Raw genomic sequence first — 19,097 nt, 5'->3', positions numbered from 1 at the left:
ACACTATTATGTTTTCATCCAGTCTCACATGTGTTTATTTTCAAGCTATAGCCCACTGTTAACGGCACATTGCTTCTGAGAAGCAGACTTCTAAACAAGCAGGTAGCATTGGCTGCATCAAGCCCTGCATCAAGCCCTGCATCAAGCCCTGCATCAAGCCCTGCTTACAGTACATTAAGGAGGAACACTGAAAGGCAGGAAGCCTAGCGGTTAAGACTGTTGGGCCAGTAACCGAAAGGTCGCTGGCTGGAATCCCCGAAATGACCGGGGGGGGGGAAATCTGTCGACGTGCCCTTGAGCAAGAAACTTAAACCTAATTGCTCCAGGCTCGCCATCAATAATGGCTGATCCCAGGCCTTGACCCCACTCTCCGAGGCTGTGTCTCAGGGGGAGGTTGGGATGTGCAAAAAAAAAAAAAAACATTTCCAATTCACATGTGTATAATACACTCTTCTTGTACACGTGTGAAATAGAAGAAATAAACACCGACCTAATTATTATTAAATAACATTGAAAAGCAACGCCACTTTGGTACAGGGTGAATAGGTTACCAGGTATAGCTGAAGGGGATGGATATGAAGCAGAACAGTAGCTCTGTGCTCCTCCCCATCAGAGAGAAGAAATAGTTCCAAACACACTGATAACAGAAAGCCTGTGGTACTGCTCTCTGGTTTCAAACAAAACCCTCTCCAGTTTACAAATAAAGGACATCTTTCTTCCAAAATTCTAATAAACATAGAAAGTCCAGTTGCATAAACTCTACTCTGAATTTTTTTTGTATTTTTATATAAAAGGCCCAGTACAATCAAAAACGTGATTTTCCTATGTTTTACCAGACAGTTTAATAGGTACAACACCATGTTCACAAAAGTGGATCACACCTACAGCAGGAACACCGGCAGCAGGAACACCGACAGCAGGCACACCGACAGCAGGCACACCGGCAGCAAGGCATTCAGTTACTGTTCCATTTAACGTCAGAATGGACAAAACGAGTGACCTAAGCGTCTTTGAGAGTGGTATGAACGGCAGTGCCAGGCACGCCGGATCCAGTCTCTCAGAAACGGTTACCCTCCTGGGCTTTTCACTCACGACAGTGTCTACGGTTTACCAAGAATGGTGCGACAAACAAAAACCATCCAAGCAGCGGACAGTCCTGTGGGTGAAAACAGCTCGTTGAGGAGAGAGGTCGAAGAAGAACGGCAAGAACCATGCAAGCTGACATGCGGGCCATAAACAGACAATTAACGACGCAGTTCAACAGTGGTGTGCAGAACAGCATCCCGGATCGCACAACTCGTCGGTCCTCGTCACGGATTGGACTAATACAGCAGACGACCACACCGGGTTCTACTCCTATCAGCTAAAAACAAGAAGAAGAAGCTCCAGTGGACAAGCGATCAACACTGGACATTTTAGGAGTGGAAACATCGCCTGGTCCGTCGAATGACGATTTCTGTTGCGTCATGCTCCTGGCAGAGTCAGTATCCCGCCTGGTCTCAAATAGTACAGGATGGTGCCGTGGGGAATGTTTTGCTTGCACACGTTTAGGTCCCTTGATACCAATTGAGCAACGATTGAACGCCACAGCACGTGAACACTGTTGCTGTTCAAACCCAATAGAGTATCTTTGGAATGAGATGGAACAGGCTGCTGGCGGCATGAACATACCGCCGTCCAATCAGCAGCAACTATGTGATGCCATCATCTCAGCATGGACCAACATCCCTGTAGAATGTTTCCAACACCTTTTATAATCCATGCCCACAAAGAATTCAGGCTGTTCTGTAGGCAAAGGGGGGGGTTCGACTCGGTACTAAATGGGTGTACCTAAATAACTGTCCGGTGAGTGTATATTTCCACAATATGATATTGTAATAATACTGTGAAATTGTGAAAACTATAATAATGCCCCTTTTTAGTGTTAAAAGCTGTTTGAAAAGACTACCTCAAATCTCAGCCTGTTTTGGTGGGATGTCGTTTTGGCTTGCCTGGTGACATCACCATGCGGTATATTAGTTAATAGACCAATAAGAAAAAGGTTTTAATTTTCTGTTTTCCCCCTCCCCACTCAAACCACTCCCAGGCAGTCCTAGCTAAATTCTTGCTTGAGAAATTGATATTGTCAAGGAAGCAATTTTTTTGTTTCTTTTTTAACCCTTTTAATTGAAAACAATCAATGAAGTTAAGGAAGTTAATTGTTACCCAGAAAGGATTTGATATGGAGATAAAAAGCGGCTGCTATTGGACTTATAACATAAAACATCTAAATGTACATGATAATGATGATGATGACTTTGATAAAATAATCCTCTTGAAAAATAGAATTCAATAGAGCTATCATGTAAATCTGAGAGGAATAATATATAGATATAAAGGTTATAATACATCATAGAGAGGTGGTTTGGAGCCACGAGTGTTCTTTAGGACAGGTGGTCTGAGGGTGGTCTGGTCTGTCTGTAGGTGGGAGGAACCTGTGGTCAGGTGGTGGTCTGTGTGGCGTAGTGTCATGGTTCTCATAGTTCCGCCTGTAGGCTGCAGACTGGGAGCCACCAGCAGGGGGCAGAGTCAGTTGGATGGTTTCTGACTGGGGTGTGGTCAGAAGGGGTGTGGAAGTGATCAAGCTGGATAGACTCAGGTCCGAGAGATCAAGAAGAGTAATGTCCTGACAGTCATTGTCCTGGGTGAGAGGAGCCTGGAGGTCATCAGGCCCAGCTCCTGCCATACTCCCAGGCCCTGCCATACTCCCAGCCCCTGCTCCAGCCATACTCCCAGCCCCTGCTCCAGCCATGCTCCCAGCCCCTGCTCCAGCCATACTCCCAGCCCCTGCTCCAGCCCCTGCCATACTCCCAGCCCCTGCTCCAGTCCCTGACATACTCCCAGCTCCTGCCATACTCCCAGGCCCTGCCATACTCCCAGCCCCTGCTCCAGCCCCTGCCATACTCCCAGGCCCTGCCATACTCCCAGCCCCTGCTCCAGCCATACTCCCAGTCCCTGCTCCAGCCATACTCCCAGTCCCTGCTCCAGCCATTCTCCCAGCCCCTGCTCCTGCCATACTCCCAGCCCCTGCTCCTGCCATACTCCCAGCCCCTGCTCCAGCCATACTCCCAGCCCCTGCTCCAGCCATACTCCCAGCCCCTGCTCCTGCCATACTCCCAGCCCCTGCTCCTGCCATACTCCCAGGCCCTGCCATACTCCCAGCCCCTGCTCCAGCCCCTGCCATACTCCCAGCCCCAGCTCCAGCCATACTCCCAGCCCCTGCTCCAGCCATACTCCCAGCCCCTGCTCCAGCCCCTGCCATACTCCCAGGCCCTGCCATACTCCCAGCCCCAGCTCCAGCCATACTCCCAGCCCCAGCTCCAGCCATACTCCCAGCCCCTGCTCCAGCCATACTCCCAGTCCATGCTCCAGCCCCAGCTCCAGCCATACTCCCAGCTCCAGCCATACTCCCAGCTCCAGCCATACTCCCAGCCCCAGCCATACTCCCAGCTCCAGCCATACTCCCAGCCCCAGCCATACTCCCAGCCCCAGCCATACTCCCAGCCCCAGCCATACTCCCAGCCCCAGCCATACTCCCAGCTCCAGCCATACTCCCAGCCCCAGCCATACTCCCAGCTCCAGCCATACTCCCAGCTCCAGCCTCAGGCCGAGGAGCTTCTTTGACTTTGGTATAAGGCAGAGTATCAGTCTCTGTGGAGGCTAGTGTGTACTGATCATCATCTTCAAGCCTCCTCTGGCTGTCTCTAAGACTGCCCCAGCTCTTCCCCTGAACCTTCCCAGCCTTATCCCCTCGTAAGGACAGGTCCAGACAGCCCCCGGGGCTCTTGGCCGGGCCCCTGGTGAAGCTGTACTGGTTCTGGGTGGAGGTGGTCCTGTGGCTGCAGTCTTTAGTCAAGGGTCCGGCGAAGGAAAGCGAAGACAGGAAGGGCGGTCTGAGATGAAGAAGTGACCCGGCCTGGACCCGGCTGAGACTGAGGATGTTTCTACGGGTGTCACTGGGCAGTTTGTCAAGCTGCCTGCCGACCTGGACTGGAGTGGGGAACAGAGAGCTCTGACACGCTCTGTAGAAGTATCTGAATGGAGAGAGAGAGAGAAAGGAGAGGAGAAATTTTTACTTTTTTAAAAACATTTTAGTCATTTAGCAGACGCTCTTATCCAGAGCGACTTACAGTAGTGAATACATACATTTCATTAAAAAAAATTCCCCTGTGGGAATCAAACCCACAACCCTGGCGTTGCAAACACCATGCTCTACCAACTGAGCCACACGGACCTGAGTCAGGGTGATGAAACCATACTCTCTATATAGTGCACTACTGAATAGAGCCCTACGGGTTGGCTACTTTTGAATAGAGCCTTATGGGTCCCTACTTTTGACCAGATTGCACCATTGTCGGGCACTCGGGCATTCAATGTTTGAACCTCAAACGGAACACTTCGAGCACTCCATCACTCGATATGCCTGTTCACGAGTCAATCTTAAACGGTAGTTGTCGAGTCATCGAGTTCACCAATTACTTCTCTGATAGAGTTCAGTGTGTCAAATCGGAGGGCCTGTTGTCCGGACATCTGGCAGTCTCTATGGGGGTGCCACAGGGTTCAGTCCTCGGGCCGACTTTTCTCTGTATACATCAATGATGTCTCTCTTGCTGCTGGTACTTCTCTGATCCACCTCTATGCAGACGACACCATTCTGTATACCTCTGGCCCTTCTTTGGACACTGTGTTAACTAACCTCCAGATGAGCTTCAATGCCATACAACTCTCCTTCCGTGGCCTCCAACTGCTCTTAAACGCAAGTAAAACTAAATGCATGCTCTTCAACTGATCACTGCCCGCACCTGCCCGCCTGTCCAGTATCACTACTCTGGACGGCTCTGACTTAGAATATGTGGACAACTACAATTACCTAGGTGTCTGGTTAGACTGTAAACTCTCCTTCCAGACTCACATCAAATATCTCCAATCCAAAATTAAATCTAGAATCGGCTTCCTATTTCACAACAAAGCCTCCTTCACTCATGCTGCCAAACATACCCTCGTAAAACTGACTATCCTACCGATCCTTGACTTCAGCGATGTCATTTACAAAATAGCCTCCAACACTCTACTCAGCAAATTGGATGTAGTCTATCACAGTTTCATCCGTTTTGTCACCAAAGCCCCATATACTACCCACCACTGCAACCTGTACGCTCTCGTTGGCTGGCCCTCACTAAATATCCGTCGACAAACCCACTGGCTCCAGGTCATCTACAAGTCTCTGCTAGGTAAAGCCCTGCCTTATCTCAGCTCACTGGTCACCATAGCAACACCTACCCGTAGCACGCGCTCCAGCAGGTATATTTCACTGGTCATCCCCAAAGCCAACACCTCCTTTGGCCGCCTTTCCTTCCAGTTCTCTGCTGCCAATGACTGGAACGAACTGCAAAAATCACTGAAGCTGGAGACTTACATCTCCCTCTCTATCTTTAAGTATCAGCTGTCAGAGCAGCTCACTGATCACTGTACCTGTACACAGCCCATCTGTAAATAGCACACCCAACTACCTCATCCCCATATTATTACTTACCCTCTTGCTCTGTTGCACCCCAGTATCTCTACTTGCACATCATCATCTGCACATCGATCACTCCAGTGTTAATGCTAAATTGTAATTATTTTGCCTCGATGGCCTATTTATTGCCTACCTCCCTACTCTTCTACATTTGCACACACTGTACGTAGATTTCTCTATTTTTCTTTTCTACTGTATTATTGACTGTACGTTTGTTTATGTGTAACTCTGTGTTGTTGTTTGTGTCGCACTGCTTTGCTTTATCTTGGCCAGGTCACAGTTGTAAATGAGAATTTGTTCTCAACTGGCCGACCTGGTTAAATAAAGGACTTGTTCTCAACTGGCCGACCTGGTTAAATAAAGGTGAAATAAAATAAAATAAAAATCGAGGGCTCCATTGAGCCCTTCGCAAGCCTCTCTATTGAGTGGGCATCATTTGTGGACTCGGCGTCCTTGGCAGAAACTTCTTCCCATGAATCTCAGTGTTACCTAGCAACAACATCGTCAAAACTACTTAGTCATCAAAAATAGTCTGAATAAGTCAACAAAAATAAATAAATCTGTAATTCATTTGGAAGTAATTTTCCGAGGTCTTAGTCACACATTTTTCCATTTAGCAGATGAGTTTAGTGATTGAAGGAGGGGTATATCTGACGTTTGATAATGTACACAAACACTTTTCCATTTAGCTAAACCTGAGCCTACCATTTCATATGAAACGAAAGAGAAGCTAACCACAGATGAAGCTAACCACAGATGAAGCTAACCACAGATGACGCTAACCACAGATGACGCTAACCACAGATGAAGCTAACCACAGATGAAGCTAACCACAGATGAAGCTAACCACAGATGACGCTAACCACAGATGAAGCTAACCACAGATGACGCTAACCACACATGAAGCTAGCCAAGATGACGCTAACCACAGATGAAGCTAACCACAGATGAAGCTAACCACAGATGAAGCTAACAACAGATGACGCTAACAACAGATGACGCTAACCACAGATGAAGCTAACCAAGATGAAGCTAACCACAGATAAAGCTAACCACAGATGAAGCTAACCACAGATGAAGCTAACACAGATGACGCTAACCACAGATGACGCTAACCACAGATGACGCTAACCACAGATGACGCTAACCACAGATGAAGCTAACCACAGATGAAGCTAACCACAGAAGCTAACCACAGATGAAGCTAACCACAGATGAAGCTAACCAAGATGAAGCTAAACAAGATGACGCTAAACAAGATGACGCTAACCACAGATGACGCTAACCAAGATGACGCTAACCACAGATGAAGCTAAGCACAGATGAAGCTAACCACAGATGAAGCTAACCAAGATGAAGCTAACCAAGATGACGCTGACCACAGATGACGCTAACCACAGATGAAGCTAACCACAGATGAAGCTAACCACAGATGAAGCTAACCACAGATGAAGCTAACCAAGATGAAGCTAACCACAGATGAAGCTAACCACAGATGAAGCTAACCACAGATGAAGCTAACCAAGATGAAGCTAACCACAGATGAAGCTAACCAAGATGAAGCTAACCAAGATGAAGCTAACCACAGATGAAGCTAACCACAGATGAAGCTAACCACAGATGACGCTAACCACAGATGAAGCTAACCACAGATTAAGCTAACCACAGATTAAGCTAACCACAGATGAAGCTAACCAAGATGAAGCTAGCCACAGATGACGCTAACCACAGATGACGCTAACCACAGATGAAGCTAACCACAGATGAAGCTAACCACAGATGCTCTCGATGGTGCAGCTGAATACATTTTTTGGAGGATCTGAGGGCCCATGCCAAATCCTTTCAGCCTCCTGAGGGGGGAAGAGGCGTTGTGTTGGACCATGTTAGATCCTTGGTGATGTGGACATTGAATAACTTGAATCTCTCTAAGGAGAGAGTGGTTTTGTTTTTACAACTTTCTCCCTGTCTATCTGAGTTTGCGTCTGTCACTGCCTGAGTGCACTGCCCATGTTCCATAACGAGTCATGCTAGTACAAGACAGGTCCCGGAAAAATGCTCACAAATGGATTTAGATTGTTTTTTTACTTCGAGTGCGTATCGTCTCAATGTTCATTTTGGACAAAACACTTGTGGACTATCACTATCGAACACATCAGCAAGTGGCCACTTGATAAAGGGCTTAGGAGCCAAGTGTTCGCTTTGAGACTCAGACACCTATATAAAGTGGACTACTTTTATTCCCTATATGGGCCCTGGTCAATAGTAGTGCACTATACAGGGCTCTGGTCTAAAGTAGGGCACTATACAGGGCCCTGGTCTAAAGTAGGGCACTATACAGGGCCCTGGTATAAAGTAGGGCACTATACAGGGCTCTGGTCTAAAGTAGGGCACTATACAGGGAATAGGGTGCCATTTGGGACACAGTCCCAGACAGACCAGACAGACAGACCAGACAGACAAGACAGACCAGACAGACCAGACCAAACAGACCAAACCAAACAGACCAGACCAGACAGACAGACAGACCAGACCACACCAGACCGACCAGACCAGACCAGAGACCAGACCAGACCAGACCAGACCAGAGACCAGACCAGACCAGACAGACCAGACCAAACAGACTAAATCAGACCAGACCAAACAGACCAGACCAAACAGACCAGACAGACCAAACCAAACAGACCAGACCAAACAGACCAAACAGACCAAACCAAACAGACCAGACCAAACAGACCAAACAGACCAGACCAGACAGACCAGACAGACCAGAGACCAGACCAGACAGACCAGACCGACCAGACCAGACCAGACAGACCAGACAGACCAGACAGACCAAACCAGACCAAACAGACCAGACCAAACAGACCAGACCAGACCGACCAGACCAAACAGACCAGACCGACCAGACAGACCAGACAGACCAGACCAGACAGACCACCATAGTGCCTGTGCCCAAGAACACTAAGCACTCACGTCTGTAGCCATGAAATGCTTTGAAAGGCTGGTCATGGCTCACATCAACACCATTATCCCAGAAACCCTAGACCCACTCCAATTTGCATACCGCCCCAACAGATCCACAGATGATGCAATCTCTATTGCACTCCACACTGCCCTTTCCAACCTGGACAAAAGGAACACCTACAGTTGAAGTCGGAAGTTTACATACTCTTAGTTTGGAGTCATTAAAACTAGTTTTTCAACCACTCCACACATTTCGTGTTAACAAAATATAGTTTTGGCAAGTCGGTTAGGACATCTACTTTGTGCATGACAAGTCATTTTTCCAACAATTGTTTACAGACAGATTATTTCACTTATAATTCACTGTATCACAATTCCAGTGGGTCAGAAGTTTACATACACTAAGTTGACTGTGCCTTTAAACAGCTTGGAAAATTCCAGAAAATGATGTCATGGCTTTAGAAGTTTCTGATAGGCTAATTGACATAATTTGAGTCAACTGAAGGTGTACCTGTGGATGTATTTCAAGGCCTACCTTCAAACTCAGTGCCTCTTTGCTTGACATCATGGAAAAATCAAAAGAAATCAGCTAAGACTTAAAAAAAAAGAATTGCAGACCTCCACAAGTCTGGTTCATCCTTGGGAGCAATTTCCAAACGCATGAAGGTACCACGTTCATCTGTACAAACAATAGTAGGCAAGTATAAACACCATGGGACCACGCAGCCGTCATACCGCTCAGGAAGGAGACGCGTTCTGTCTCCTAGAGATGAACGTACTTTGGTGCGAAAAGTGCAAATCAATCCCAGATCAACAGCAAAGGACCTTGTGATGATGCTGGAGGAAATAGGTACAAAAGTATCTATAGCCACAGTAAAACGAGTCCTATATCGACATAACTTGAAAGGCTGCTCAGCAAGGAAGAAGCCACTGCTCCAAAACTGCCATTAAAAATGCCAGACTATGGTTTGCAACTGCACATGGGGACAAAGATTTTACTTTTTGGAGAAATGTCCTCTGGTCTGATGAAACAAAAATATAACTATTTGACCATTGTTATGTTTGGAGGAAAAAGGGGGAGGCTTGCAAGCCGAAGAACACCATCCCAACCGTGAAGCACGGGGGTGGCAGCATCATGTTGTGGGGGTGCTTTGCTGCAGGAGGGACTGGTGCACTTCAGAAAATAGATGGCATCATGAGGCAGGAAAATTAAGTTGACTGTGCCTTTAAACAGCTTGGAAGATATATTGAAGCAACATCTCAAGACATCAGACAGGAAGTTAAAGCTTAGTCGCAAATGCGTCTTCCAAATGGACAATGACCCAAGCATACTTCCAAAGTTGTGGCAAAATGGCTTAAGGACAACAAAGTCAAGGTATTGGAGTGGCCATCACAAAACCCTGACCTCAATCCTATAGAAAATTTCTGGGCAGAACTGAAAAAGCGTGTGCGAGCAAGGAGGCCTACAAACCTGACTCAGTTACACCAGTTCTGTCAGGAGGAATGGGACAAAATTCACCAAACTTATTGTGGGAAGCTTGTGGAAGGCTACCCAAAATGTTTGACCCAAGTTTAAATTGTTTAAGGCAATGATACCAAATACTAATTGAGTGTGTAAACTTCTGACCCACTGGGAATGTGATGAAAGAAATAAAAGCTGAAATGAATTATTCTCTCTACTATTATTCTGACATTTCACATTCTTAAAATAAAGTGGGGATCCTAACTGACCTAAAACAGGGAATTTTTACTAGGATTAAATGTCAGGAATTGTGAAAAACTGAGTTTAAATGTATTTGGCGAAGGTGTATGTAAACTTCCGACTTCAACTGTATGTGAGAAGGCTATTCATTGACTACAGCTCAGCGTTCAACACCATAGTTCCCTCAAAGCTCATCAATAAGCTAAGGTCCCTGGGACTAAACCCCTCCCTCTGAAACTGGATCCTGGACTTCCTGACGGGCCGCCCCCAGGTGGTGAGGGTAGGAAACAACACATCCGCCATGCTGATCCTCAACATGGGGGCCCCTCAGGGGTGCGTGCTCAGTCCCCTCCTGTACTCCCTGTTCACTCATGACTGGCACGACTCCAACACCATCATCAAGTTTGCCGATGACAACAGTGGTAGGCCTGATCACCAACAAACTATCATGGTCCAAACACACCAAGACAATCATGAAGACAAAGTCTATTCCCCCCTCAGGTAAGTGAAAAGATTTGGCTTGAGATCAGATCCTCAAAAGGTTCTATACGTCGAGAGCATCCTGACTGGTTGCATCACTGCCTGGTTATGGCAACTGCTTGGCCTCCGACCGCAAGGCACTACAGAGGGTAGTGCGTACGGCCCAGTACATCACCGGGGCCAAGCTTCCTGCCATCCAGGACCTCTATACCAGGCGGTGTCAGAGGAAAGCCCTAAAAATTGTCAAAGACTCACAAGGCAGTTAACCCATTGTTCCTAGGCCGTCGTTGAAAATAAGAATTTGTTCTTAACTGACTTGCCTAGTTAAACAAAGGTAACATAAAAAAATGTATTGGAGCGTCATGTCTAGGTTCAAAAGGCTCCTTAACAGCTTCTACCCCCGAGCCATAAGACTCCTGAACAGCTAATCAAAGGGCAACCCAGACCCCTCGTTTACACTGCTGCTACTCTCTGTTTATTATCTATACATAGTCACTTTAACTCTACCTACATTACCTCAATTACCTCAACTAACTGGTCCCCCACACATTGACTCTGTACCGCTACCCCCTGTATATAGTCTCCACATTGACTCTGTACCGGTACCCCCTGTATATAGCCTCCACATTGACTCTGTACTGGTACCCCCTGTATATAGCCTCCACATTGACTCTGTACCGGTACCCCCTGTATATAGTCTCCACATTGACTCTGTACCGGTACCCCCTGTATATAGCCTCCACATTGACTCTGTACCATAACACCCTGTATATAGCCTCCACATTGACTCTGTACCGTAACACCCTGTATATAGCCTCCACATTGACTCTGTACCGTAATACCCTGTATATAGCCTCCACATTGACTCTGTACCGGTACCCCCTGTATATAGCCTCCACATTGACTCTGTACCGGTACCCCCTGTATATAGCCTCCACATTGACTCTGTACCGTAACACCCTGTATATAGCCTCCACATTGACTCTGTACCGTAACACCCTGTATATAGCCTCCACATTGACTCTGTACCGGTACCCCCTGTATATAGCCTCCACATTGACTCTGTACCGTTACACCCTGTATATAGCCTCCACATTGACTCTGTACCGTAACACCCTGTATATAGCCTCCACATTGACTCTGTACCGTAACACCCTGTATATAGTCTCCACATTGACTCTGTACCGGTACTGTGAGGTCTACACCTGTTGAATTCAGCATTTCACTGTGAGGTCTACTACACCTGTTGTATTCAGCATTTCACTGTAAGGTCTACTACACCTGTTGTATTCAGCATTTCACTGTGAGGTCTACACCTGTTGTATTCAGCATTTCACTGTGAGGTCTACTACACCTGTTGTATTCAGCATTTCACTGTGAGGTCTACTACACCTGTTGTATTCAGCATTTCACTGTAAGGTCTACACCTGTTGTATTCAGCATTTCACTGTGAGGTCTACTACACCTGTTGTATTCAGCATTTCACTGTGAGGTCTACTACACCTGTTGTATTCAGCATTTCACTGTGAGGTCTACTACACCTGTTGTATTCAGCATTTCACTGTGAGGTCTACTACACCTGTTGTATTCAGCATTTCACTGTGAGGTCTACTACACCTGTTGTATTCAGCATTTCACTGTGAGGTCTACTACACCTGTTGTATTCAGCATTTCACTGTGAGGTCTACTACACCTGTTGTATTCAGCATTTCACTGTGAGGTCTACTACACCTGTTGTATTCAGCATTTCACTGTGAGGTCTACTACACCTGTTGTATTCAGCGTTTCACTGTGAGGTCTACTCCACCTGTTGTATTCAGCATTTCACTGTGAGGTCTACTACACCTGTTGTATTCAGCATTTCACTGTGAGGTCTACTACACCTGTTGTATTCAGCATTTCACTGTAAGGTCTACTACACCTGTTGTATTCAGCATTTCACTGTAAGGTCTACTACACCTGTTGTATTCAGCATTTCACTGTGAGGTCTACTACACCTGTTGTATTCAGCATTTCACTGTGACGTCTACTACACCTGTTGTATTCAGCATTTCACTGTGAGGTCTACTACACCTGTTGTATTCAGCATTTCACTGTAAGGTCTACTACACCTGTTGTATTCAGCATTTCACTGTGAGGTCTACTACACCTGTTGTATTCAGCATTTCACTGTGAGGTCTACTACACCTGTTGTATTCAGCATTTCACTGTAAGGTCTACTACACCTGTTGTATTCAGCATTTCACTGTAAGGTCTACTACACCTGTTGTATTCAGCATTTCACTGTAAGGTCTACTACACCTGTTGTATTCAGCATTTCACTGTGAGGTCTACTACACCTGTTGTATTCAGCATTTCACTGTGAGGTCTACTACACCTGTTGTATTCAGCATTTCACTGTGAGGTCTACTACACCTGTTGTATTCAGCATTTCACTGTAAGGTCTACTACACCTGTTGTATTCAGCATTTCACTGTGAGGTCTACTACACCTGTTGTATTCAGCATTTCACTGTGAGGTCTACTACACCTGTTGTATTCAGCATTTCACTGTGAGGTCTACTACACCTGTTGTATTCAGCATTTCACTGTAAGGTCTACTACACCTGTTGTATTCAGCATTTCACTGTAAGGTCTACTACACCTGTTGTATATGGCACTTGTGACAAATAACATTTTATTTGATTTGACAGACAGAGCAGACGACAACACAGAGACAGACGACACAGAGACAGACACACCAGACAGACGACACAACACAGACCAGACGACACAACACAGAGACAGACAGGCAGACCAGACAGACAGACCAGACAGAGACAGACAGACCAGACAGACCAGACAGAGACAGACAGACCAGACAGACAGACCAGACAGCGCACATCTGGGATAGAAATACCAGTTACTTGGAATAAACATTGAAAGGCTGTTAATTAATAACAGAGGACTCTTAAACAACAACCTGCACACCCCACACACTCATACACACTCACACACCTCCCCCTTACTAACCTGGGCAGCAGGGCGGCTACAGGAGTGATGACACAGAGCAGGTAGAAGAGTGGTTCCCCCAGCAGTCTCTGCATGGTCCAGTAAGGGTTGGAGGGGGAGTAGCACGTGGGACAGGAGGCGTTGTAACACAGAGCCACAGTAAAGAACAGACCCACACTGAAGGTGATGGACAACCAGTTCATCCACGTCTGGAGGGAAAAAGAGGGGAGAGGAGGGAAGAGGAGGGAAGAGGAGGGAAGAGGAGGGGAGAGGAGGGGAGAGGAGGGAGAAGAGGGAGAAGAGGGAAGAGGAGGGAAGAGGAGGGAAGAGGAGGGAAGAGGAGGGAGAAGAGGGAAGAGGAGGGAGAAGAGGGAGAAGAGGAGGGAGAAGAGGGAGAAGAGGGAGAAGAGGGAAGAGGAGGGGAGAGGAGGGAAGAGGAGGGAAGAGGAGGGAGAAGAGGGAGAAGAGGGAAGAGGAGGGAGAAGAGGGAAGAGGAGGGGAGAGGAGGAAGAAGAGTGAGAGGACAGAAGAGGAAGATGAGGGGAAAGGAGGAAGAAGAGGGAAGAGGAGGGAGAGGAGGGAAGAGGAGGGAGAGGAGGGAAGAGGAGGGAGAAGAGGGAAGAGGAGGGGAGAGGAGGAAGAAGAGTGAGAGGACAGAAGAGGAAGATGAGGGGAAAGGAGGAAGAAGAGGGATGAGGAGGGAGAGGAGGGAAGAGGAGGGAGAAGAGGGAAGAGGAGGGGAGAGGAGGAAGAAGAGTGAGAGGACAGAAGAGGAAGATGAGGGGAAAGGAGGAAGAAGAGGGAAGAGGAGGGAGAGGAGGGAAGAGGAGGGAGAAGAGGGAAGAGGAGGGAGAAGAGGGAGAGGAGGGGAGAGGAGGGGAGAAGAGGAAGAAGAGGGAGAGGAAGGGAGAGGAGGAGAGAGTGAGAGGACAGAAGAGGAAGAGGAGGGAGAGGAGGATGGAGAGGAGGAAGAGGATGGAGAGGAGGAAGATGAGGGGAGAGGAGGAAGATGAGGGGAGAGGAGGAGAGGAGGGGAGAGGAGAGGAGGAAGCGGAGGGAAGAGGATGGAGAGGAGAAAGATGGAGAGGGAGGAGAGGAGGAACAGGGGAGAGGAGGAAGATGAAGAAGAGGAGGGAGAGGAGGAACAGAGGAGGAAGATGATGGGAGCGGCAAAAGCGGAGAAAGATGGAGAGGGGGGAGAGGAGGAACAGGGGAGAGGAGGAAGAGGAGGAGGAAGATGGGAGAGGAAGAGGAGGAAGAGGGGAGAGGAGGAAGAGGAGGAGGAAGAGGAGGGAAGAGGAGGAACAGAGGAGGAAGATGGGAGAGGAAGAGGAGGAAGAGGGGAGAGGAGGAAGAGAGGAAAAAACAGGATTAGAGCACTAACTGTCAGCCTGATATACAGTCACTGACGCTGCAGTCTTCTGGTTCAATCTAATCAACGAGGTCTATCTATGAATTAACAACTCCAAATGACTTGATTCACTGGAAATTCAAAAAGGCTTTTATTCATCCTAAAAAAAAATTCCAAAACCCTTCACTTAGATTTCAAATTAATTGATTTACAAAGTAGCCCATACTCAATATTTTGTAATTGAGGCTTTGAAAGTACTTGAAAATAAATTCGATTAGACAATCAGTAAATACGTAGGGGAATACGTAGGGGAATACGTAGGGGAATACGCAGGGGAATACGTAGGGGGATACGTAGGGGAATACGTAGGGGAATACGTAGGGGGATACGCAGGGGGATACGTAGGGGGATACGCAGGGGGATACGCAGGGGGATACGTAGGGGAATACGTAGGGGGATACGCAGGGGAATACGCAGGGGAATACGTAGGGGAATACGTAGGGGGATACGCAGGGGGATACGCAGGGGAATACGCAGGGGAATACGCAGGGGAATACGCAGGGGAATACGTAGGGGAATACGCAGGGGAATACGCAGGGGAATACGCAGGGGAATACGCAGGGGAATACGTAGGGGGATACGCAGGGGAATACGTAGGGGAATACGTAGGGGGATACGTAGGGGGATACGTAGGGGAATACGTAGGGGGATACGCAGGGGAATACGTAGGGGAATACGTAGGGGAATACGTAGGGGGATACGCAGGGGAATACGCAGGGGAATACGCAGGGGAATACGTAGGGGAATACGCAGGGGAATACGCAGGGGAATACGTAGGGGAATACGCAGGGGAATACGCAGGGGAATACGCAGGGGAATACGTAGGGGGATACGTAGGGGGATACGTAGGGGGATACGCAGGGGAATACGCAGGGGAATACGCAGGGGAATACGCAGGGGAATACGTAGGGGAATACGTAGGGGGATACGCAGGGGAATACGCAGGGGAATACGCAGGGGAATACGTAGGGGAATACGTAGGGGGATACGCAGGGGAATACGTAGGGGAATACGTAGGGGAATACGTAGGGGGATACGCAGGGGGATACGCAGGGGAATACGCAGGGGAATACGCAGGGGAATACGTAGGGGAATACGTAGGGGAATACGCAGGGGAATACGCAGGGGAATACGTAGGGGGATACGCAGGGGAATACGTAGGGGGATACGCAGGGGAATACGCAGGGGAATACGCAGGGGAATACGCAGGGGAATACGCAGGGGAATACGTAGGGGAATACGCAGGGGAATACGTAGGGGAATACGTAGGGGAGAGTGTGACCTTACCCAGGTCTTGGTCTCCAAGCCCAGGTGTATCAGTATAGTAAACAGGGCCAGGGTGGTAATGGGCGTTCCCCAGCTCAACAGGTCCACATCGGAGTCAGCATAGGCCTGGAGGACATGGACAGACAGACAACGGGATCAGTGGTGAGAGAGGGTGTGTGTGTGTGAGAGAGAGAGAGAGAGAGAGAGAGAGAGAGAGAGAGAGAGAGAGAGAGAGAGAGAGAGAGTGTGTGAGAGTCAGTGAGTGAGTGAGTGTCTGAGTGAGTGAGTGTCTGAGTGTCTGAGTGAGTGAGAGAGAGAGAAAGAGTGAGTGTGTGTGTGTGTGTGTGTGTGTGTGTGTGTGTGTGTGTGTGTGTGTGTGTGTGTGTGTGTGTGAGTGAGAGATAGTATAAGATGTCATGACAGGGTTATTACATGTATTGTAAGTTCATCCATCAAAGTGTTCCAAAAGTAACCAATCCTAACTCACACAGTAGGGTATAAAGTAACCAATCCTAACTCACACAGTAGGGTATAAAGTAACCAATCCTAAGTCACACAGTAGGGTATAAAGTAACCAATCCTAACTCACACAGTAGGGTATAAAGTAACCAATCCTAACTCACACAGTAGGGTATAAAGTAACCAATCCTAACTCACACAGTAGGGTATAAAGTAACCAATCCTAACTCACACAGTAGGGTATAAAGTAACCAATCCTAACTCACACAGTAGGGTATAAAGTAACCAATCCTAACTCACACAGTAGGGTATAAAGTAACCAATCCTAACTCACACAGTAGGGTATAAAGTAACCAATCCTAACTCACACAGTAGGGTATAAAGTAACCAATCCTAACTCACACAGTAGGGTATAAAGAAACCAATCCTAACTCACACAGTAGGGTATAAAGTAGCCAATCCTAACTCACACAGTAGGGTATAAAGTAGCCAATCCTAACTCACACAGTAGGGTATAAAGTAACCAATCCTAACTCACACAGTAGGGTATAAAGTAGCCAATCCTAACTCACACAGTAGGGTATAAAGTAACCAATCCTAACTCACACAGTAGGGTATAAAGTAGCCAATCCTAACTCACACAGTAGGGTATAAAGTAACCAATCCTAACTCACACAGTAGGGTATAAAGTAACCAATCCTAACTCACACAGTAGGGTATAAAGTAACCAATCCTAACTCACACAGTAGGGTATAAAGTAACCAATCCTAACTCACACAGTAGGGTATAAAGAAACAGACCAGGCTTTGGTAGAAGGCATCGATCATGGTCATCCAGAACATATATGGCTTGTATTCCTGAAACACAAAAACATGAGCATTTCACATCAACAACAACCCTCAGAGAAGCCAGCTGGGTATGATGTCCCTGTTGGACCGTAGCCAGCTGGGTATGATGTCCCCGTTGGACCGTAGCCAGCTGGGTATGATGTCCCTGTTGGACCGTAACCAGCTGGGTATGATGTCCCTGTTGGACCACAGCCAGCTGGGTATGATGTCCCTGTTGGACCACAGACAGCTGGGTATGATGTCCCTGTTGGACCGTAGCCAGCTGGGTGTGATGTCCCTGTTGGACCACAGCCAGCTGGGTATGATGTCCCTGTTGGACCACAGCCAGCTGGGTATGATGTCCCTGTTGGACCTTAGCCTACTGGGTATGATGTCCCTGTTGGACCGTAGCCAGCTGGGTATGATGTCCCTGTTGGACCGTAGCCAGCTGGGTATGATGTCCCCATTGAACCACAGCCAGCTGGGTATGATATCCCCGTTGGACCGTAGCCAGCTGGGTATGATGTCCCTGTTGGACCACAGCCAGCTGGGTATGATGTCCCTGTTGGACCGTAGCCAGCTGGGTATGATGTCCCACAGCCAGCTGGGTATGATGTCCCTGTTGGACCGTAGCCAGCTGGGTATGATGTCCCACAGCCTGCTGGGTATGATGTCCCTGTTGGACCGTAGCCAGCTGGGTATGATGTCCCTGTTGGACCGTAGCCAGCTGGGTATGATGTCCCTGTTGGACCACAGCCAGCTGGGTATGATGTCCCTGTTGGACCACAGCCAGCTGGGTATGATGTCCCTGTTGGGCCGTAGCCAGCTGGGTATGATGTCCCTGTTGGGCCGTAGCCAGCTGGGTATGATGTCCCTGTTGAACCACAGCCAGCTGGGTATGATGTCCCTGTTGGACCACAGCCAGCTGGGTATGATGTCCCTGTTGGACCACAGCCAGCTGGGTATGATGTCCCTGTTGGACCGTAGCCAGCTGGGTATGATGTCCCTGTTGGACCGTAGCCAGCTGGGTATGATGTCCCTGTTGGACCGTAGCCAGCTGGGTATGATGTCCCTGTTGGACCACAGCCAGCTGGGTATGATGTCCCGTTGGACCGTAGCCAGCTGGGTGTGATGTCCCTGTTGGACCACAGCCAGCTGGGTATGATGTCCCTGTTGGACCGTAGCCAGCTGGGTATGATGTCCCTGTTGAACCGTAGCCAGCTGGGTATGATGTCCCTGTTGGACCGTAGCCAGCTGGGTATGACGTCCCTGTTGGACCGTAGCCAGCTGGGTATGATGTCCCCATTGGACCACAGCCAGCTGGGTATGATGTCCCTGTTGGACCGTAGCCAGCTGGGTATGATGTCCCTGTTGGACCGTAGCCAGCTGGGTATGATGTCCCCGTTGGACCACAGCCAGCTGGGTATGATGTCCCTGTTGG

The 19,097-nt window shown here is 48.1% G+C and overlaps 1 protein-coding gene across 1 annotated transcript in view; it reads right to left on the bottom strand.

Annotated features, from left to right (window-relative positions):
- Positions 1 to 2,389: 2,389 nt before the first annotated feature.
- Positions 2,390 to 19,097, bottom strand: part of atp10a (ATPase phospholipid transporting 10A) — a 144,998-nt gene continuing 128,290 nt past the window's right edge. Inside the window, exons 18-21 of the mRNA XM_029697368.1 lie at positions 17,606 to 17,686; positions 16,392 to 16,496; positions 13,715 to 13,902; positions 2,390 to 4,073 (exon numbers count right to left, since the gene is read on the bottom strand). Coding sequence (XP_029553228.1) covers positions 2,390 to 4,073; positions 13,715 to 13,902; positions 16,392 to 16,496; positions 17,606 to 17,686 — 2,058 coding nt within the window. The remainder of the gene's footprint in view (positions 4,074 to 13,714; positions 13,903 to 16,391; positions 16,497 to 17,605; positions 17,687 to 19,097) is intronic.

This window comes from Salmo trutta, chromosome 17, assembly GCF_901001165.1.
Source record: "Salmo trutta chromosome 17, fSalTru1.1, whole genome shotgun sequence".
Lineage (NCBI taxonomy): Eukaryota > Metazoa > Chordata > Actinopteri > Salmoniformes > Salmonidae > Salmo > Salmo trutta.
The sequence above is the reverse complement of the archived record's forward strand: the minus strand, read 5'-3'. Positions and strand labels throughout refer to the sequence as shown.